The sequence below is a fragment of the Arachis ipaensis genome, chromosome B03, assembly GCF_000816755.2.
Source record: "Arachis ipaensis cultivar K30076 chromosome B03, Araip1.1, whole genome shotgun sequence".
Classification (NCBI taxonomy): Eukaryota; Viridiplantae; Streptophyta; class Magnoliopsida; order Fabales; family Fabaceae; genus Arachis; species Arachis ipaensis.
The window spans coordinates 134,622,996-134,645,346 of NC_029787.2; the positions used below are offsets into that span (position 1 = coordinate 134,622,996).

At 33.7% G+C, this 22,351-nt stretch overlaps 4 protein-coding genes and 2 long non-coding RNA genes across 15 annotated transcripts in view; 5 read left to right on the forward strand and 1 right to left on the reverse strand.

Annotated features, from left to right (window-relative positions):
• LOC107634807 (protein RADIALIS-like 4) overlaps window positions 1-395 on the forward strand; it is a 1,581-nt gene extending 1,186 nt beyond the window's left edge. Inside the window, exon 2 of the mRNA XM_016338220.2 lies at window positions 73-395. Within this exon, the coding sequence (XP_016193706.1) occupies window positions 73-97 (25 nt within the window). The 3' untranslated portion in view covers window positions 98-395. The remainder of the gene's footprint in view (window positions 1-72) is intronic.
• LOC107631966 (trafficking protein particle complex subunit 1) lies at window positions 3,591-10,272 on the forward strand. Of its 3 annotated transcripts, XM_016335573.2 has the most exons (6): window positions 5,134-5,235; window positions 5,816-6,214; window positions 7,468-7,738; window positions 8,375-8,489; window positions 9,769-9,887; window positions 9,984-10,272. In XM_016335573.2, the coding sequence occupies exons 3-6, from the start codon at window positions 7,515-7,517 to the stop codon at window positions 10,033-10,035; spliced, it is 510 nt and encodes a 169-aa protein (XP_016191059.1). In that variant the 5' UTR covers window positions 5,134-5,235; window positions 5,816-6,214; window positions 7,468-7,514; the 3' UTR covers window positions 10,036-10,272. The 3 variants fall into 3 exon arrangements, with proteins under 3 accessions (XP_016191061.1, XP_016191059.1, XP_016191060.1); XM_016335575.2 differs by lacking the exons at window positions 5,134-5,235; window positions 5,816-6,214 and adding an exon at window positions 3,591-3,753; XM_016335574.2 differs by lacking the exon at window positions 5,816-6,214.
• On the reverse strand, window positions 3,760-5,206 carry LOC107631969. The gene is made up of 2 exons (XR_001618656.2): window positions 5,133-5,206; window positions 3,760-5,044 (listed from the first exon to the last, which is right to left on the reverse strand). It is a non-coding gene; the product is annotated as an uncharacterized LOC107631969 (long non-coding RNA).
• On the forward strand, window positions 8,920-21,157 carry LOC107631967 (maf-like protein DDB_G0281937). Of its 6 annotated transcripts, XM_016335576.2 has the most exons (10): window positions 8,920-9,050; window positions 9,138-9,212; window positions 10,543-10,626; window positions 15,518-15,598; window positions 16,084-16,153; window positions 16,256-16,347; window positions 16,421-16,462; window positions 16,581-16,661; window positions 16,936-17,041; window positions 20,843-21,157. In XM_016335576.2, exons 1-9 carry the CDS (start codon window positions 8,958-8,960, stop codon window positions 17,005-17,007), a joined length of 690 nt encoding a protein of 229 aa, XP_016191062.1. In that variant the 5' UTR covers window positions 8,920-8,957; the 3' UTR covers window positions 17,008-17,041; window positions 20,843-21,157. The 6 variants fall into 6 exon arrangements, with proteins under 6 accessions (XP_016191062.1, XP_020975684.1, XP_020975688.1 ...); XM_021120025.1 differs by lacking the exon at window positions 10,543-10,626; XM_021120029.1 differs by lacking the exon at window positions 10,543-10,626 and having other exon boundaries at window positions 16,460-16,462.
• Window positions 11,671-12,590, forward strand: LOC107631968. The gene is made up of 2 exons (XR_001618655.2): window positions 11,671-11,844; window positions 12,526-12,590. It is a non-coding gene; the product is annotated as an uncharacterized LOC107631968 (long non-coding RNA).
• LOC107631965 (3-ketoacyl-CoA synthase 4) lies at window positions 18,071-20,468 on the forward strand. 3 transcript variants are annotated; one of them, XM_016335572.2, is made up of 2 exons: window positions 18,071-18,553; window positions 18,667-20,468. In XM_016335572.2, exon 2 carries the CDS (start codon window positions 18,667-18,669, stop codon window positions 20,224-20,226), a length of 1,560 nt encoding a protein of 519 aa, XP_016191058.1. In that variant the 5' UTR covers window positions 18,071-18,553; the 3' UTR covers window positions 20,227-20,468. The 3 variants fall into 3 exon arrangements, with proteins under 3 accessions (XP_016191058.1, XP_020975682.1, XP_020975683.1); XM_021120024.1 differs by lacking the exon at window positions 18,071-18,553 and having other exon boundaries at window positions 18,673-18,770; window positions 18,962-20,437; XM_021120023.1 differs by lacking the exon at window positions 18,071-18,553 and having other exon boundaries at window positions 18,566-20,437.

Consider the following 22,351-nt stretch of genomic DNA (forward strand, 5'->3'; position numbering starts at 1 on the left):
GATCATATATATATATATTTCATTGTGAATTAATAATGTGGCTTGGAATCTGATTTCGTTCATGCAATGTAGGTTGAAGTTTCTTAGCCTCCAGTGAAGACTAATTAAGCTTGGTGGGACAAAAAATAGAGATTATATTATACAAATCAAGTGGATTAAGTGAAAAACCAAAAAATGCACCTAGCTTATTATTAGTAGCTTAATTAGCTTTGTTCTTTAATAACAAAAATCAAATGTGGTTTGATTTTTTTCCCCCTTAAGTGTCAATGCTAGCTAGCTGTATGTTATTATCCCTTTATATATATGTAATGTAAAAAAAAAAGTTATTAATTAATTATCTCAATCATATATGCCAACTGGTTGATGGTAAATCATGACCAGTTTTTGTCAAGTACTTCTTTTCATTAATTTGTCTTTTTGATGGATACAAAATTACAAATGATATTGATAGAGACTAAACTTGTAATGTTAGATATGATCTTAGAATATTTTTCAAATTGAGAAAAAAAAACCTAATATATAGAATGGGTGAAGGAGTGTGTTGGTACTATCTCGATGTCGATTTTGATAAATAGTTCACCAACTAAACCATTTAAGATGGAGAGTGGTTTGAGACACGGTGACCGACTGTCTCCATTTTTGTTTGTTCTTGTTGTTGATGTCCTGCATAGGATGGTAGGGGAGGCAGTCAGAAACAGACGTATTTCGTCTTTGCTGGTTGGTAAGGATAATATAAAGTTGTCACATCTTCAATTTGCAGATGACACTATATTGTTCTGTCCGCCGGAGGAGGAGACCATCAGAAACTATGCCAGATTGTTGAGGTGCTTTAAGATGATGTCGGGGTTATGTATAAACTTTGATAAGTCCAGTCTGATCCCAATCAACTGCAAACAGCCATGGACACACAATATGTGTAACTTATTGGGGTGTAAGGAGGCGAACCTTTCAGTTAGATATCTTAGCATCTCCTTGGGAGCGAACTCCAGGTGGGTCAGCACGTGCAAACTAATAATTGATAAGGTCGAAGAGAAGCTTAGTCTATGGAAGGCAAAAGTCCTTAACAAAGCGGGTAAGTTAGTTCTGATTAAGTCTGTGTTGAATAGCTTGCCGGTGCATTATTTTAGTTTGTATAAGATGCCGAAAGCAGTGGCGAAAAAGTTAATTTCGTTGCAGAAAAAATTTCTATGGAGTAAGGAGGAAGGCAGGCAAGGCGTGGCACTTGTCAAGTGGGACGTGGTCTAGGCACCTAAAAAGTTAGGAGGATTGGGAGTGGGTGATGCTGTGGTGAGGAACACAGCTCCTTTTCAAGTGGTGGTGACGGTTCTCAAAAGAGGAGTGTCCATTGTGGAAGAAGGTTATACGCTCTTGTCATAACTTGAACCCTAATGTGATGTTGTATGTCAGCTCAAACATTGCCTAGTAGAGGAGGTCCATAGAAAGAAATCTATCAGCTGTAGTTCAAAGACCATAATGTGAGAGATAAGATGATTGCTGGGTTGTTTATGGAGGTGAGTGATGAAAGGAGGACTCAGTTCTGGGAAAATGTTTGGCTACAAAGTGGGTCGCTTAAGATGACGTTTTCGAGACTTTTCTCTGTTTCAAACCAAACAGGATCTGTTATAGGGGATTGTGGGTTTTGAGATGGGTTAGAGTGGATTTGGAACTTCCAATGGAGACAAGAATTATACCAATAGGAGTTGGAACTAGTGGATCAATTGCATGAGACTTTAAGACCTGTTGAGATAGCATGTGATACGCAAGATAGAGTTGTATAGAAGTTTGACAAGGAAGGTATTTTTTCAACTAACTCCTTTGTGCAAGTGTTGCAGTTAGAAACGTTATCGGAAGATATTACCAGCTACAGTTTCACCAGAACCATATGGAAAGGTTTGGTTCTGCCACAAGTAAAGTTATTTATCTGGTTTGCTTTTATAGAAAGAGTAAATACTAAAGAAAGATTGCATAGACTGGACATTCTTATCCATGGTGATAACATGTGTGTGTTATGTAAAAAAGATGTGAAATATATTCACCACTTGTTTCTTGGTTGTGAGTTTACCTGACAGGTGTGGTGTGAATGGCTCTTTGAATTTGAGAGGTTGTGGTCTATACTAAAAGAACACTTTGAGAGTTGGACATGTGTCATTAGCAAGAAAGAGGAGCGCAACAAGTGGTTTATATGTTTTTTTGCAGTTATATGGAATGTTTGGTTTGAGAGGAACGGACGGATATTTAATAACAAGGAAGCTGGTGTACAAGAGGTGTTTTACAAATCTTTGACAAATTATAGAGAGTAGAGTAGTACGGATCTCTTTTAATTTGTTGTTGATGACAATGTCGAAAATAACAATAGGGATTATGTTTAGGTTGGTTTTTGTTGCTTTTATTGTCTGCATACCTTTATTTTTTGTCGCTCCACTATAATTGTGTTGAGCTCGTCAGTTAAAAAAAAAAAGTATCAAATAATAAAAAATATTACAAGTTCTACGACTTTAAGTAAAAATAAAGTGTTTAAATATTTTATAAGTGCGAAAGTTTTTAGAGTTGAAATCGGACCACTTAATTTAAATTTTAGTATGATATCAAAATCTATTCGATCTAATGCTAATGAAGCACTCACAAAAAACAATTACAAAAAAAAAGAAAAAACAATGTAAACACAGCTGATATTTAGTTGAAATGACATATTAATATATCTCTTAAATTGAAGACTAGTAGTGGTTTACTAATATTTTCATCACATAATGATTAGCAAAAAATTCAAATATATTATACTTTATTACTCCACTACTAAAGTAAACCTTCTAATCTAAGGATGTTTACTAATTAAGATTATGGATTTGGATCCTCTAAAGTTTGAATTTCACTCTAGAGAGTAAAGTGTGATTTTCTACCATTAAATAGTTTCTCTTTCATATTTATTATTGGTCCCACCTATAAAATCAATGGTGAGAGATCACACTTTACTCTCTAAAGTGAAATTCAAACTTTAGAAGATCCAAATCCTAAAATTATATATTTGCTACTCATTCTTAACGAGTTTGTAGACAAAATGGATATATTAACAATTAATCGCACTTAGTTGCCATCAATGAAACTTAACTCATCCTTAAACATTATATATTAAGTAAAAAATAATGCACTTTTTATTAATTAAACAAAACTTAACTCTATTTATTATATTTTAGATCAATAATTCATATTTAATTTTTAACTCTATTTACTACTTTGCTTAGTCAAATTTCAAACACAGATACACTTATTGCAAGACATACAGTCATACATGATGACTACTAGACATTTGGATAAATTTCTTCCGCTATTGGTTTGGGCTTTTTTGGACAAGGGTTTAGCCTTGTTATTAGGAAAGCCCAATAATATTGTTGAGAACAAAGTTAAAACATAAGCCCATATCCAACTCGAAATAAACAAACAAGCCCAACTAGCTAGTTAGTAGTTAACTTATGTCGTGCACTTTACTTAACCGATACTGAAATAATATGGACCGAAAAATAAGAATAAATACAAACCCAATTTTTTGTTATTAAAAAAAAAAAAATTAAAGAAATATTTCAGTTCCCAAAAATACCCCTACCACTACCACACGTCCACACTCCATTCCCCATTCCCCATTCCAAATCTCTAATCATCTTCCACCATCCCTTCGATCTCTTCACTGCCGCGCGCAAACTCTGCTTCTGGCACCGCAACGAACACCGCCTTCTCCGCCTCAGCTATTCTCGTTGCAAGGTGCACAATGCTGCTGTCTCTCTTTTTTTTCTTTGTTCATTTCAATTAACAGATGCAGCAGATCGTGGTTCATAGAATAGTTGAAGCATCAACTTAACTTTGTAATCTGTATTATCTAATACCATTGATTTTGAGCACTTGCACTAGATTCTGTTTAAAATTCAAGTGTATCGAGTTCATATATTAGGAATTAGTGACGATCTCTTGGATCTGTTTTAAAGTAGAGAACAAAATCATTTGCTGGGTTTTAGATTGATTCCGTTAGGGATCGGAGGTGGAGGACCTTCATCTTTTGTTCTCTACTTGGTTGATTGGAAGTCTTTGGTATGCAATTCACATTACAGTTGAATTTAATAGCTAAAAACAGTTGGTACCAAAATCAGAGTTTTAGTTTTCTTTTGTTGACAAACTTCTTGTTAATTTATTTTTATTGAAAATATAATCTAATAATACATGCTTGTAAAGCTCAGCATGGTGTTGAACATGGTTGATAACATGTCCTGTTTCGGGGTGTTGCCAAAGCCTGATTTAGTAGAGGTACAACAGTGAGGTCTGGTGATGACTTGCATCATCTTATGTGTTTCTATAACCTTTTGCAAATTTATAATGTTATCCTTAGTTTTTCTGTGTTGGTTGCTGATATCATCTATGTATAAGTAATTGATGAAATATTTGGTGTCAACAAATTTTGCTTTTACCTTGGACTAGTAGTGTTACTGTTTGTTGAGTGCATATTGTGCACCACTATGCTAAGAGATACGTTCGTTATGGATATTACAAATAAGGTGGAAACTCAGGTGTAGTGACTTCACGTGAAATTGATAACTCTGTTCGCACTTCGCAGCCATCTCCTTGGCGTCGGTTTGCTGGTTTAGGGTTTAGTAATTGATTCTGATAATACAGTTGTTAGTAATTGATTTGCTTGATTTTCTGATTTTGTTAATATTTGGATTTTCTTCGTCAATATGAATTGATGGCTTGATACAGAGTTCTTCTGCTTTTCATTTTTTTTTATTTTGTTAATTATATGAATTAATCATTCTGTAATTCTGAATTTGATATAAGTTCAATTTTGGGACTCTGGATTTTGAATTTTGCTATATTGAATTTTGCAATATAAGTTTAATTCTGCTGTATTGAATTTTGCTGAATATAATTCTGGATTTTGAATGCTGTATGAATTGATATAATCTGGATTCTGAATTGCTGTCATTCTGAATTGTTGTATGTAATTTGTAATTTAGATTTCTAGACTTTGGATTCGGATCCGCATATGAAGCCATGACAAATCCTTCACCCGGTTCAATCAATTTCTTGAATTAGGTAATTGTTAATCGCCATCGTGGAGCTCTTCTCCTCGCTGTCGCGTCTCGTCTCACTCTCACCGCGAACGTCTCTCCTCATCGTCACCTCTGTTCCACTGCTCGGCCGTCACCTCCTCTCACTGCTCGAGCAGTCGAGCTTCTTCCCTTTATTCTCCAGGTTCTCTCTTTCTCTGCTAAGTTTCTTGACGAGGCTGTGAAAGTCTTCAAGGCTAGAATTATGGAATTAGCCCTCTTTAGTTGCTTGTTGAGGACTATTGTATTTTGATTGACTTCATTTAGTGATTTTGTTCAGGTTCACTGTTCTTTTCAATTTGAGTTAATTCTTCTAAAATAATTTCGTTATTTTTTGGTGGTACTTATTAATTTTGTTGATTGTTGATTTAGTTGTCTAATTGTATGGATTTTGACTTTTGAGTTTGTTTTCTGAACTTCTGATGCCATATGTAATTGATAATTATGTTTTGAACTTTTGATGTTGTATGTTGTTGGCTTCTTAATGTGATTAGAAATTTTCTGTAAATATTTAGTTATTGGCTGTATTTAATTTGTGTTTGTAAATTGTAGTTGTTACTAATTAGAAATTTTTATTTTTGAAGATAGAACAACTAGATAGTGATCAAGTATTACATATATTAATTTTTAATAATTTTATTTAATATTTAATAAAATCGGTTGAACCCCAGTCAAACCGATAAACCGTTAAACCAGTGATCTTATCGGTTTATTGACCGGTCCAGTTCTCGCAACGTTGCTTCCGAACTCCTCCTTCAGCCCTCTCCCCTCCAAGTTCCAACCCTAATTTCCATTGCACCCTAGTTCGGCGTCGTCTGTCTCTCTCTCTCTCTCAAACTGCAGCAGCAGTGGTGCTCACTAAGCCAGCGTCGCCTAACATTCAAAATTTAGTCACCTCTGGAAGCTCTGCTCGGCCCTCTTCTCCTCTACGTCGTTGCGTCTGGCCCTCTTCTCTCTCGCACATTGGTAGCTCTTTGACCCTCTTCTCTCTCGCACAAGCTCTTCTCCTCTGGGTCTCTGTATAATCGTTCCTCCTTCGCTAGCAATTCTGTTTCGCTCCTCCCTGCCTCACCGTCTGTTTCGCTCCTACCTTGGCGTCAGTTTCGTGCCTCCCTCGCCGCGCGGTAACCAGTGCTTGTTCGTTTTTTTTTGTCGTTAATAACTTGATTTTGATGATTTTGAGTTTCTATCTCTGATGATATGATTCTGTAATTTGGAATAATGTTTATGATTATGAGTTTCTGATGGATTTGTTATGTTTTTTCTTTTATTAATTTGTATGAAACTGAAATAAACTATGATGTTGAAGAATTTTAATTATTCTGGATTAATTTTGTTGATGGTGTTTCACTGATTTGTTAAATTTTACTGGCTGAGTTGATGGTATCTTGCTAAATTTTTTGGTATAATTTTGTTCATGGTTTGTTTTTCTTTGCTGAGTTAATTTTTCTGAAAATTTTCTGGATTTAATTTGTGTTGTTTTTGGCTATATGTAATTTGGATTGTTTTGTGCCTTGAAAAACTTGTTGTCTTATAATAAAAAAATTAATAAATTTCTGTGTATTAGATTGGTACTCTTCTTAATTCTTTCTGTTCCTTTTTCCTTTTATTCTGTGGCCTGTTGCTTGAATTTTGGATTCTCGGGGTTGTGTGGGTACGGGTTGTTTGTTTGGTTGTTCCAATTTGGGGAATTTTTATGGTCAGAAGTAGATTGCTGAAATTTCAGTTGATTCTTTATGATTTTGTGGTGTGCTGTGGCTTCTTGTTTTGTGGGATAGAAGCCAATTTAATTGAGCATTTTGTTTTGAAAAAAAACTTGCATTTACTGCATATCTTTTGCAAAGAAAACTTGTTTTTAAGACAATGAAAATTCATTCTAAGGCCGACTTAAGTACCTCATATATCTGTAGATGCTTCAGAATTCTTCTTACAAATCCTATCTAGTCTTTTATGATGCTTTGGTCCCTTTAAAATATGCACTCACTTGGTATCATTGGTGGGATTTAGTGAAATAGCAAAACTTGTTTCATTTAATAAAGATATATGTTGTTAAGTATTAACTTTGGGTTCGCATTGGCCTTTTATTCTATTTTATTAGATGGAGATATGGAAGTTGATGTAAACTCTGAATTTTTGAATTTTATAAGTTTAAAAATCATTGAATCTAAATATTTAAAATTATATATTGACTTTTTAATAATTTTATCGTATATTTAATTAAACCGGTTCAACTATGGCTCGATTTCGGTTGGACCATTGAACCATTGAACCAGTCACTCGACCGGTTCAATGACCGGTTCGGTTCTCGCAACCTGATACCTTATGTTTACTGCCAATTGTGAAATACTGCACTAAAAGTGATTAACATCCACTTCAGGTTTTGGTATACTAGTATCTCTGTTTCTACATCCTTGTTGATCAAGAATGCAATTTTTCGGAGGGTCCGAAATCAGTCCATCACCTCCTGTACCAACAGCTTCAGGGAACAATGGCCATATGATGTATGTGTTCAATAGGAATGGTGTATGCTTGCTCTATCGGGAGTGGAATCGCCCATTGCGGACATTGAATGCTCAGCAAGACCATAAGTTAATGTTTGGACTTCTTTTCTCACTGAAGTCACTAACAGCGAAGATGGACCCTACCATGTATGTTGGTTATTTTATTTAAATAAATACACGCAAAGTTAAGAATTGTTGCAAAATTATGCAACAGATATCATTTTGGGTGAGGGTAGTGCGTTAACAATGTTGACCATTTTTCATGGATAATTGACCATTTTTGTTATATTGTTGCCGAAGTACCTTCTTAAGAATAGTTTTTGTATTTATACATCATTTTCTGTGCAATGTGTAGAAATTACAGCACTAGACAATGATAAGGAGTTAAGTTGGGCCTAGGTGATAAACCTGCAATTGAAAATTAAGTCCTTGGTTTTGGTTGTGAATTCCTAAATGGTCATGTAAGTAATGTTTATAACCTCACACCATGGTATCATTAAGTTAGTAATGTGCTATGATCTCATAGAACTTAATGGGATGGTTGTTTATTCTGATGTGCCCTTCATTTTTATCCTAATTAGGTGTAGTTTTCTCCTGTTTGTTATATTTTGTTTGTGAAATTGCTTTATTATGGTATCTTGTCTACTATTTCAGCAATTAGCCATTGATCAACAATATAAATGATGATGGATGTTTTGTATGATTGTAAAAGGAGTTTCTTTGGTGTAGACTTTTTATACTGAACTGGTAGGTTTAGTTCACGTATTCCAACTTATTGTGCAGTGCAGAGAAAGGAAACCTTGGTGTGCCTCAGTTGCCCGGCCAAGGTTGTTCATTTCACAGTTTTCGAACCAATACATATAAACTTAGTTTCATGGAAAGTCCTTCCGGAATAAAGGTCAGCTACAACAATGTTCTTGTATACCTTAAGATGTTACGTGCATGTTTGGGCGTCATTATTTTGTTAAAAAAAGATCTTTTTTCAATGAAAAAAGATCTTTTTTTATTTTTTAACGTGTTTGGCAAATTTCTAGTAGTAAAAGTAAAAGCACTAGTAAAATCAAAAAAAGATCTTTTTTGAGAAGCTGTAATTTACATCTTTTTTTAAAAGATCTTTTTTCCTTAAAAAAAAGATGTTTTTCATGTAATAAATGAACAAAAAAGTACTTTTATACTGTTATACCCAAACATAATTGATAAATAAAAAGACCTTTTTACATGAGATATCCAAACATAAAATTACTTTTACTTCTTTATAAGATCTTTTAAAAAAAGATAACTAAAAAAAAGATCTTTTTTTAAAAGCTCACCCAAACAAGCCCCAATTTTAGTTTAAGTCAGATTATGGAATCACGTTGAATGTTTGATGATATATTATCATTTGCAGATTATATTGGGATCATCCTCAGTAGCACGGCGCAAGATACTATCTGAAATGGGGTACGAATTCACGAAAATGGTAAGTAAATGACATTCGTTCAACAATGATTGGATTGGATTTTAAGGTGTGGACGTGGCTTCTTTAATCTTTTGTATTTACGTGCAGACTGCTGATATTGATGAGAAGAGCATCCGAAAGGAAACTCCTGAAGAGCTGGTTATGGCTCTAGCTGAAGCCAAGGTTTGCCTTCTAGTCATTACTTTTTTAGTGTTCTCTATATCTCACAAATGAATTACTTGATATTGCTTAATTTCTTTTTATAAAAAAGAATGTTGCTTAAAATTGTATGTGTTTTTTTCCTTATTTTTTAACGTGTTTGGCAAATTTCTAGTAGTAAAAGTAAAAGCACTAGTAAAATCAAAAAAAGATCTTTTTTGAGAAGCTGTAATTTACATCTTTTTTTAAAAGATCTTTTTTCCTTAAAAAAAAGATGTTTTTCATGTAATAAATGAACAAAAAAGTACTTTTATACTGTTATACCCAAACATAATTGATAAATAAAAAGACCTTTTTACATGAGATATCCAAACATAAAATTACTTTTACTTCTTTATAAGATCTTTTAAAAAAAGATAACTAAAAAAAAGATCTTTTTTTAAAAGCTCACCCAAACAAGCCCGTAGTTGGTGCTGATTTAAGTTGTAATTAATTTTTATTTGGCACTTTTGTAATTTTTGTAATTAACTTGTGGTTATGATTATATTGAGATTCTCCATGATTTTCATGTTTCATGCAGATTATCCTAGTGACTCATCCTCGAACCGGTGATCTGCGGGACTCCTTGAAGTATATCTACAATTTGTATGTTGAATATGTTGTCAAGAATCCGCTCTATACACCCGGATCTCCTATTAGGTAACGTAGTATATATCACTTTTTCTTCTCAAATTTTCCCCTTATTTACCATGGAAGAACTTGTTTGTTGAATCAATTTTCCATGGGTTTGTGTAGGTGTCAGCTGTTCAATACAACATTGGACCAGTATGTGAGAGGCATTGCCTAGAAGCTATGAAGTTCCCAATCACCATTATTGGTGAACCATTGATCACCATTATAACTAAACTCATTATTTTGTGAAGATTTTTAATAACTTTTTTTATCCTTTCATCTAAAATTGAATCTTTCCTTTTTCTGTCCACCAAACCACCACGCGTAGTTGACTGAATTCTACTATAGTGTCCAGTCGTTAATGTGATCTTGAAGATCTTTGATCTTCAGTTGTTTTTGCTAGAGTTGCTGCTGCAATTTAAAGTAAGCATACATAACTGCATTCATTGTCATCAGTGAACCAGCAAAGAAAGTTCTGTTTGGTGCTAGTGCTGTATTAGATGAGATAATAGATATTTTGCTTCTTTCTGAGAGAGAGTAGAGAGACGTTATAAAGGCATGCTGTAACTGCTTTTTATGATGTCACCTAGTTTTTTGCTTTCAGTGTTTTGTTTCCCTTTCCTTCATGGAAGGCCATGCTATGATCAATTATCCTCTGATTTTGGATGTGATTATGTATCAGGCTAATGCCATCATATCAAAACTTCAAACTACCAGTAACCAAGAGAGGGTTGATGAATCAATGATTTTAATTGCGGCAGACACAGTACATCTTGCTTCCTTTCTGGTCATTGGCAACTGTTAGTTAGGTGTTAATGGTTGTTGTTAGGTGGTGTTACCCAGGCCATTTATTAAATGAGGATATGTAGCTTACTAGCTTCTTTTGAAGAGGTTATAGCTTATTAGTTCTTCTCTTCTTCACGATCTTTTTTCCTTTTTCTTTAAGATTCCTAATTCTTTTTCTTCTACAAACTAAAATTCCTATCTTATTTTTCTCCTCCCAATTAAAATATCTAATTCATCATCTCTAATACCTCGTAGGAAGTAGCATTTGATTAACTGACTGGAAATAAATGATAATATGTATTTGTTATAGCCAAAAGTTTGAACTTGTGAGACCTTAAACTTAAACACACAGAAGATTATAGTACGTTTTGACTTACAAATGATATGATATCACACCATTTGCTAAACATTTGAACGAATATACTAATGAATATTTGTGAGATTATTTGGTGAGACAAAGGTGTTGCATTTGGCATCAAAGTTAAATGAGTATTTACCTATCATTTTCTTTATGACTAGTTGAATTAATAGGTTGTTTTGGCATTTTGGTTTGGTGTAGGTATTGAATATAAACTCCTAAAGGAAAGTTTCTAAATTCTAAAGGAATACAATGAATGCTTTCAAATGAATTGATTGAAATCAAGAAAAAGATCAAAGTGTTTCTTTTACTTTTAACTTTTTTATTAACAAGACACATAAATCCCTAATTATTTATTTGAAGGATTAACAAGAAGATTTGGAGAATGATCCTCTCAATTTTTTCTTTCATTGTTTGATAAAGTGTGATCATATTTTTTAGGTAAGAAAAAAAATATGTGACAAAAATATTAAATGTATTTTATCAAACAATTAAAAAAAACATAATAATTAAAAAGATCCACTCCCAAAGATTTGAATGTCCAATAAAATCAATTATCAATTATCAAAATTCAAAAGTGGGGATGTCAATTTTGTATGGTTGAGGAGCGGGTTGTCATTTATGTAAAAGGATAGGGGTGGGATGGGATTTTACTCATCTACATTTCTCTTAGTATTTTACAGACCTTTGTACACAGCTCAATCGAAATTCACCAATCTCTTCGTTCGTTAATTTTAGTCGCTCGTTTTCGTTTTTATTTCATAGCCTCTGTCTCCATTTCCCGCTCACTATTCGGTTTATTAGCTTGCAACAATGGAAGCTTCCACTTCTTCCTACAAGGTTCGTCTTCTTCTCCTTCCAATCTAGGGTTCCTCTTTCCGTCAATTATATTTCAATTATTTCAAAGCATCGTTCAATTAGAGATTGGCTGTTTAATGTATATTACCTTCTGAAGTTCTATCCCTGTTTTCACGTTACTTGCAGAGATGTAGTTATAGTTACTGTATTTGTTTATATAACAGTAACATAACTAACTAACTAACTAACTAACTAACTGAATTCAGTTAACAACGAGCTGAGTCTGTTGTGGCAGTTTAACTCGCATGGAACTGCAACTCTTATCATCTTTTATTATGTAACTGTGTGTGTGCATCTGCATCATATCTATACTTAAGTGTTTCGTAGATCCTATTCTCATTGTCATAATTACTTTTTACTAATACTGTGTATCTTTACCGTTTTCTTATTTTTATATTTATATAGATGTGTGTTATTTCAACATAAGAAAATTGGTTTAAGGAGAAGTAGAACAAATTTGATGTTAAAAGTGCATAACCAGAAAAATATAACCACAATGTTTGCCAGAAATCATGGTGATGGTTGGATCTAGCTTAGGGGTTAGGACAATGACACCCCATGCTAGCAGTGAAGTTCTGACTAAAGCTCTGGTTGTCTACAATTTTAGTTTAAGTCAGATTATGGAATCACGTTGAATGTTTGATGATATATTATCATTTGCAGATTATATTGGGATCATCCTCAGTAGCACGGCGCAAGATACTATCTGAAATGGGGTACGAATTCACGAAAATGGTAAGTAAATTTAAAGTAAGCATACATAACTGCATTCATTGTCATCAGTGAACCAGCAAAAAAAGTTCTGTTTGGTGCTAGTGCTGTATTAGATGAGATAATAGATATTTTGCTTCTTTCTGAGAGAGAGTAGAGAGACCTTATAAAGGCATGCTGTAACTGCTTTTATGATGTCACCTAGTTTTTTGCTTTCAGTGTTTTGTTTCCCTTTCCTTCATGGAAGGCCATGCTATGATCAATTATCCTCTGATTTTGGATGTGATTATGTATCAGGCTAATGCCATCATATCAAAACTTCAAACTACCAGTAACCAAGAGAGGGTTGATGAATCAATGATTTTAATTGCGGCAGACACAGTACATCTTGCTTCCTTTCTGGTCATTGGCAACTGTTAGTTAGGTGTTAATGGTTGTTGTTAGGTGGTGTTACCCAGGCCATTTATTAAATGAGGATATGTAGCTTACTAGCTTCTTTTGAAGAGGTTATAGCTTATTAGATAAATAGTAAATTAGCCAGCCATGTGAAGAAATGAAGATACTCGAACACTTCATTCCTTTTGTAACAAAGTAAACCGTTTGTTTTTTTTTTTTTATTTTCTGTCCTCTTTTTCAGTTTTTCATGCTTATCTGATAGGAACAATCAAAGTTGAGGATGTCGTTGTTAGGTTCAGGAACGATCAAAGTAAATGATTTGGGTTTATCTTCTCTTGTCTTCATCAAACCATTTCAGAGCAATATCTTGCTCAGTTTTTTTTTTTTTTTTTAATTGTTGCATCAGTGTGTCTGTGTGTGTTCTTTTTCTTTGTGTGACTCTTCTCTAAATAGTTATGTGGAGATGTTATGTAACTATTCACACTTTCAAAAATACTACATCACTTTTATTCATGAAGCTGCTACTCAGGTACTTATCATCTCTCATTTTTATTCCTTAGGCAGAAGCTATCTTACAGAAGCTCCCTGTTGATGACTACCTAAAGGATGCTGAGCCAACATTATTAATTGATCCTCTCAATTTTTTCTTTCATTGTTTGATAAAGTGTGATCATATTTTTTAGGTAAGAAAAAAAATATGTGACAAAAATATTAAATGTATTTTATCAAACAATTAAAAAAAACATAATAATTAAAAAGATCCACTCCCAAAGATTTGAATGTCCAATAAAATCAATTATCAATTATCAAAATTCAAAAGTGGGGATGTCAATTTTGTATGGTTGAGGAGCGGGTTGTCATTTATGTAAAAGGATAGGGGTGGGATGGGATTTTACTCATCTACATTTCTCTTAGTATTTTACAGACCTTTGTACACAGCTCAATCGAAATTCACCAATCTCTTCGTTCGTTAATTTTAGTCGCTCGTTTTCGTTTTTATTTCATAGCCTCTGTCTCCATTTCCCGCTCACTATTCGGTTTATTAGCTTGCAACAATGGAAGCTTCCACTTCTTCCTACAAGGTTCGTCTTCTTCTCCTTCCAATCTAGGGTTCCTCTTTCCGTCAATTATATTTCAATTATTTCAAATCATCGTTCAATTAGAGATTGGCTGTTTAATGTATATTACCCTCTGAAGTTCTATCCCTGTTTTCACGTTACTTGCAGAGATGTAGTTATAGTTACTGTATTTGTTTATATAACAGTAACATAACTAACTAACTAACTAACTAACTAACTGAATTCAGTTAACAACGAGCTGAGTCTGTTGTGGCAGTTTAACTCGCATGGAACTGCAACTCTTATCATCTTTTATTATGTAACTGTGTGTGTGCATCTGCATCATATCTATACTTAAGTGTTTCGTAGATCCTATTCTCATTGTCATAATTACTTTTTACTAGTACTGTGTATCTTTACCGTTTTCTTATTTTTATATTTATATAGATGTGTGTTATTTCAACATAAGAAAATTGGTTTAAGGAGAAGTAGAACAAATTTGATGTTAAAAGTGCATAACCAGAAAAATATAACCACAATGTTTGCCAGAAATCATGGTGATGGTTGGATCTAGTTTAAAGTAAGCATACATAACTGCATTCATTGTCATCAGTGAACCAGCAAAAAAAGTTCTGTTTGGTGCTAGTGCTGTATTAGATGAGATAATAGATATTTTGCTTCTTTCTGAGAGAGAGTAGAGAGACCTTATAAAGGCATGCTGTAACTGCTTTTATGATGTCACCTAGTTTTTTGCTTTCAGTGTTTTGTTTCCCTTTCCTTCATGGAAGGCCATGCTATGATCAATTATCCTCTGATTTTGGATGTGATTATGTATCAGGCTAATGCCATCATATCAAAACTTCAAACTACCAGTAACCAAGAGAGGGTTGATGAATCAATGATTTTAATTGCGGCAGACACAGTACATCTTGCTTCCTTTCTGGTCATTGGCAACTGTTAGTTAGGTGTTAATGGTTGTTGTTAGGTGGTGTTACCCAGGCCATTTATTAAATGAGGATATGTAGCTTACTAGCTTCTTTTGAAGAGGTTATAGCTTATTAGATAAATAGTAAATTAGCCAGCCATGTGAAGAAATGAAGATACTCGAACACTTCATTCCTTTTGTAACAAAGTAAACCGTTTATTTTTTTTTTTTCTGTCCTCTTTTTCAGTTTTTCATGCTTATCTGATAGGAACAATCAAAGTTGAGGATGTCGTTGTTAGGTTCAGGAACGATCAAAGTAAATGATTTGGGTTTATCTTCTCTTGTCTTCATCAAACCATTTCAGAGCAATATCTTGCTCAGTTTTTTTTTTTTTTTTAATTGTTGCATCAGTGTGTCTGTGTGTGTTCTTTTTCTTTGTGTGACTCTTCTCTAAATAGTTATGTGGAGATGTTATGTAACTATTCACACTTTCAAAAATACTACATCACTTTTATTCATGAAGCTGCTACTCAGGTACTTATCATCTCTCATTTTTATTCCTTAGGCAGAAGCTATCTTACAGAAGCTCCCTGTTGATGACTACCTAAAGGATGCTGAGCCAACATTATTAATTACTTGTGACCAAGTATACATCATATTCTTCCGAGTTATAAATATTTCTTCTCTAGTTTTCCTTTGTTCTTCCGTCACATGTTACTAAAGCAACATCACCACTTGATATTCTTTTTCTGAAGGAAACAGAAACAAGTTAAATGTCCAACATTGCTATCGGGAAAAAAAATCAGCTACATTGTGGCTTGGTTTTCTTGGTTTCTAGCATTTTGTTGTTCTTGCTGTCTCTTTTACTCGTCCCTTCTCTTTTTAAACTGATTTGGCTAGTGTGTATCAATAGCCTAAAAATATTTCCAGAGTCGAAACAAATTGCTGTTCTTGTATTATGGATGAAAAACTAAATGATCTCCAAGCTCTTGCTTGTTGGTGGTTGCTATCCTCGTAAATAAATGGCCTTGTGGTAATGAAATTAGTTTGTAAAAGAAATGGTCAAGTTTCTTTTTTCTAAATTTTTATCAGTCAAAGTTGCTTATGCCTTCATTATGAAATGATTTGGAGGTGGTGGTCTATGACGGTGTGGTTAGGGAAAAACCATCTAGCAAAGAAGAAGCTCAGCAATTCTTGAAAGGTTTGCATATGTTATATTCCATTCATGTGTAATCTAAAATCTCTTTCTCTCTTTTGAACTTCCAATGGCCTTCTATGTATATAATTCTTTACAAAATTTCAGATTATTCTGGGGGGCATGCAGCAACTGTGTCATCCGTTCTAGTTACAAACCTCAAAACCGGATTCAGAAAAGGAGAATGGGATCGTGTGGATGTAGAATTTTCTCCTCTCCTCTCTCTTTTTCTCTTTCTCTCTCTCTCTCTGAGTAATTTGTTTCAACTTACAGATCTATTTCAACGAAATACCCAATGAAATAATTGAGAAGCTGGTATGTGTTGTTTCTTTGAATTGATTATCTCATGGATGATCACTTTATTCTACAAAACTATCTTAAATTGTTTATTTGGGTGTTTGATAAGCTTTTTATCTTTTTTCTTGTCATTTAGGTTGATGAGGGTGTTACTCTCAATGTTGCTGGTGGGCTGCTAATAGAGCATCCTTCGATATTACCATTTGTCAGAGAAGTGGTAGGTTTATTCTCAAAAAACTTATGTTAAATAAAAAAAATTAGGATTTAATTTGCATGCATTGTCAATGTTAAAAAAGTAGTGCAAAGATATCAAATCATTTATTGTCACATTAGTAAAAGTATTTAACTCAGACACCAACTATCTTAGAAGTTATACAAATTAAGCATCCAATTGTATGACAGTGTGCATAAACATAACAATCAAACTCTAAAAATTATTCTCCTCTTTTAATTGAAAAATACTTCTAATTCTTAGAAATGTTAATATGCAGGTAGGGACAACAGATAGTGTGATGGGACTTCCAAAAGCTGTGACTGAAAGACTCTTAAAGGAGGCTATGTAGCCTGAGCTACTGACCCACTTTATTGAATTACTTGGTAATGACTTTAATTGATGACCTTAATTCTCCACATTGATCTAAACTCATGTAGTTATACTTCTGGTGTGCAATGAATGGTTGAATTCATTGAAAAATCCAAGAATAAATTGGCATTTAGAAAATTGCAGTGTCTTAAATGTGGCCAATACTATCAAAATTTTGATGATTTTGTGCTTTTGAATCCAAATCATGCTCCTGTTAAGATAATGAAATAGTTTTATATGCATATGGAACATATGCCAAGTTGGGGTGTTTATGTTTATTATCAAGATTATAAGTGTTTGAATGTTACATCTACTTCTTTGAAAGTTTTGTTATAGAGTAACATATAATTCAGTGATAATAATAGTAATGCAAGAAAATAATTGCAGGACCCCTTGAATTCTAGTTTATATGCACCTGTCTGAATTATTTTACGTATGCAATTTCGATACCCTAAACTTTGTTAATACTAATAGAAAAATGGGCAACATAATCTGCACATTTAAAAGGTTCAATAGGTTGATTTCCATATTTGCAAAAAGTTAAGGGTAAATTATAATAAACTTTTAACAAAAGTGTTCAATTTTAATACATTGACAATATAAAATATTTTATATAGTCATCTAATCGCGTTTGTTCTTTTAAATGACTATTCACGCTATCAATCTAAAAGATAATTATTTTTGTTAACATGATATTACGTAATTAGATGCATGTATAAAATTATTTTACACGGGAAGTGCATTAAAATTAAATTTTTAATAGAATTGTAAATAAGTGATAAAGTGTGGTGCATATATCATACAAAAATTTTATTTGTACAGTAAAATCAGTTGTCATGTATTTATGATTTTATGTATAAATGTGTTGTTTAATTTATTTTTAATGTGCATTTTGTATTTCAACATATATTTTATATTAGTGACCGATTTTGGCAGCTAATTTTAGTGTACACTAACATAGTAACATGAGTGGTTCGAATAACACTTATTAGCAATTCTATTTGTTAAATTTACAATTTTTAAGTTTACGGAAATTGTTCTGTTTATATATAATAAAATAGAATAAGAGTGGTGCATGTGCTAATTTGGAGATATTTTTTATTGGATTGCTAACTTGTCTTCCACCTCATCAATTGAAAAATTATTTTTTTCTAAATAAAAATATCCATTAGTCTGTCTTTGAAATGTTGATAATATCAACTTGTGTATCATCTACATGTCCTCGCCAGAGTCTTCCCCACCTTACGTCATCCAACTCTTCATTTGAATTTTCTAACATGCATACGTCTGTCTCAAATTTCTTTTATTTTCTCGCCAACTCATTCTTTGTTATACATTATTAGTTCAATTTTTCAACCCCAAAAAATGCAAATAAATAATTGGAGGAGTTGTTGAAATTAACCAAAATAATTTCTTGAAAAAAAAAAAAGAAAATTCGTTCCCACCTGCCCCGAATCTTAGAATCCCAGTTACCGCACATTGCACGGAATGACGGAACCGTTATTTAACTGCTACTTTCTTCTCAGGTACGAGACATACATGTGTTTCTTGGACTTTCTTACTCTTCACCTCTTCCCCTTTTCACTCATCACACTCGAGAACTCAACAATTCTTTTGTTATTTGTTTCGCATTCTGAAGATGACCATCTCTGATAACCAAGGCAGCACCGCTGCTGCGGCCGTTCAGATTCAGCCGCCATCTCGGATGGCTCTACCGGATTTCCTGCAGAGTGTCAAGCTCAAGTATGTCAAACTAGGCTACCATTACTTGATCTCCAACCTCTTCACCTTTTGCTTTGTGCCTTTGATCTTTGTGACCTTAATCCATTTCTCTCAAACTGATATTGATGATCTTCACCATGTGTGGCTCCACCTCCAGTACAATATAATAGCCATCCTCACTTGCTCTGCTTTCATTGTCTTTGGACTTACAGTTTTCATTCTCACTCGTCCTCGGCCTGTCTACCTAGTTGACTTTGCTTGTTATCGCCCAGCCGATCGCTTCAAGGCCCCCTTCTGTAGCTTTATGGAGCATTCTCGCCTCACCGGAGACTTTGATGAGTCCTCCCTAGAGTTCCAGCGCAAGATTCTCTTGCGCTCGGGACTTGGAGAGGAGACTTATGTCCCCGAAGCCATGCTTTACATACCTCCTAGATCTTCCATGGTTACAGCTAGAGCTGAGGCCGAAGAGGTTATGTTTGGTGCTTTGGATAGTTTGTTCCAAAACACCAATCTTAAGCCTAAGGCTATCGGCATTCTCGTGTTGAATTGCAGTTTGTTTAACCCCACGCCTTCCCTATCTGCCATGATTGTTAACAAGTATAAATTGAGGGGTAACATCAAGAGCTTCAATTTGGGGGGAATGGGGTGTAGTGCTGGAGTTATAGCTATTGATCTTGCCAAAGACTTGTTGCAGGTTCATAGGAATACTTACGCTGTTGTTGTTAGCACTGAGAACATTACTCAAAATTGGTACTTTGGGAATAAGAAATCTATGCTCATACCTAATTGCTTGTTTCGGGTCGGGGGTTCAGCCGTGCTGCTCTCCAACAAGTCTGCTGAACGGAGGAGAGCAAAGTACAGGCTTGTTCATGTAGTGAGGACCAATCGCGCTGCCGATGACAAGGCATTCCGGTGTGTCTATCAGGAACAGGATGATGCTGGGAAGACTGGTGTTTCCTTGTCTAAGGATTTGATGGCAATCGCAGGCAGTGCGCTTAAGACCAACATCACCACCCTTGGCCCCTTGGTGCTCCCAATCAGCGAACAGCTTCTATTTTTCGCCACATTGGTAATGAGGAAGTTGTTCAAGGCTGATGTGAAACCTTATATACCGGATTTCAAGCTCGCCTTTGATCATTTTTGCATACATGCCGGTGGCAGGGCGGTGATTGATGAGTTGGAGAAGAATCTCCAGCTTCTTCCTGTGCATGTTGAGGCTTCAAGGATGACACTTCACCGGTTTGGAAACACTTCGTCGAGCTCCATTTGGTATGAGCTGGCATATATAGAAGCCAAAGGGAGAATGAGAAGGGGAAATAGGCTTTGGCAAATTGCATTTGGAAGTGGGTTTAAGTGTAATAGTGCTGTTTGGGAGGCACTTCATAATGTGAAGTCTTCTCCTAATGGACCATGGGAAGATTGCATTGATAAGTATCCTGTGGAAGTACCCCTCATAGCTCAGCAACATATTAGTTAGAACATAGAAGTGAATTCACGATGTCCTTTTGCCTCTCAATTGCAGATGTGTTCATATACGTTTTACAATTTCATTTTTGTTTGAAGTTTGATGAATGTTGCTAGTAGCTTACAATTTAGTCAGATTCATGTCTCTTGGGTATGATGTGGTGGATTCCTGTTTTTTTGTGCTGCCAATGCTCTCTATGAATTTTTTACTCTTTATAGTTGCATTGTAATCTTCTATAAATTTTTTCTATACTCAAGTCATGAGAATTATCTGGTCTAGTTAAGTTTAATTTTGAAGCACCACTTAGTGTAAAATTAGACAAAAGAAGTAACTTTCATTCTTTATCTCAAAACCAGTTTATATAGCGATGGTGCATAGAAATGAGAATCTAAAATTTGTTCATATATTTTAAGAGTTTATTTATCTTGTGTCCCAAGGGTACATGTTAAAATTACAAATGGAGAAAGTTTTTATTGGAAATACAAAAAAATTAAGTTTTCAATGCATTTATTTTGCATTTATTAAATGAAAAAATGTAAAACTTTCTACTAATAGTAAGCTTATCATGTGCCTTAGGACACATGTTTACTAAACTCATATTTGAATTCTAAGTGATGGTGATTTGCAGGTAGGGACAGAAGATAATGTGATGGGACTTTCCAAAACTATGACCAAAAGAAAATGAGTCCTTGTAGCAAGCTATTGTCCCACCTTGCAAGATTAGTTGGTAATAGCTTTGATTACTGTCCTTAATTCTCTATATTTATCCAACCAAATTCATTGTTGTCTTATATGGTAGCAGTTATCTTTTTGCTGGAATGGGGTGTATTTTTGTCAGTTATGTTAACTTTTTATTGGGTATTATGATTATTTTATGCTCATATTTTACTTGAGACTTTAGGTTATTTTTTCACCATTAATTGGATAAAGAATATTATTTCGACATATCACTCATGCGAAATGATTTGATTTAGATATCAGAGAATATTTGCTTCGAAATTTTTCTCCTTAGAGACTTCTGGCTGTGGAATAGTTTTGTGAGTTATGTCATCAATTATGCAATGATTTATTGGATTTATTGAAAAAATCCAAGAATAAATTAGCATTTAAAAAATGCAAGTGACGTACATGTGAACAATAAGATTCAGATGTTTGATGATTCGGTGTGCTGAAATACTAATCATGCTCCTGTTGGAATGATGAAATAATTTTCTAGGATTGACATGTTAACCAATGCTTGTTTATTTATTAATTATTATTATCAAGAATTCCTATAATAGAATCACGTGGGCTATATTTCATTTATGAACGCCTAATTTGACACTAAACAAGGTTTTCAACTTTGTGTTTGGTTTCGAACTATTCTTCTTAAATTTTCCAACTTCTTTATTTTTATTTTTTATTTTTTGGGAGGGGGAGGAACAAAGACAAGCATATGATTCAATCACTGCATACCAATTAAATTCTTAGTTTTAATATTTATATCCTTTATTTCTGTTTACTTTTTAATTAAATGACAAAAAAATTTTAAATCAATTAATAGGAAAAAAGATTTTTTAAAGTGAAAAGAATTATAAAGTGATAAAGTAAGGAATTAATTACCATTAATTTTGTAGTTTCTATCATGTGTGAGTTTTACTATCTTAATTTAGGAGTGGTTAGATTCTCACTTTTTCACTTTATTAATTTTCTCATTTTAGTCGAGTTTGATCCAAATTAATCTAAAAAGGTATGATGAATGTGTTAATTTGGAAGTATTTTTTGCAATTAATAGAGTAGTTAAAAAGTGAAGTGTGGTGCATGTATGACTTTACACATTAGATTTATAACTTTTACAGTATAAATTAATCTAAAAAATAAGTATGATGAATATGTTAATTTGGAATTATTTTTTATGTTGGACGATGATTTACCTTTGACAAGTTCTCTTCCCTCCTTACCCTTTAATTAATTACTTTATTCATTTTTGGTTTTAACATCGATTTGTCTCCCTCTTAAGTCTTTGAGCACTGATATGAATCATCTTAAAAAAGGTGTAGATCATCCAATTGTGCTAACCAGAGGTTTTCATCCTTGCATAATTAAACTCTGCATTTTGAATTCCAGCCACTACTGATCATTCTCCAATTAGCATGCA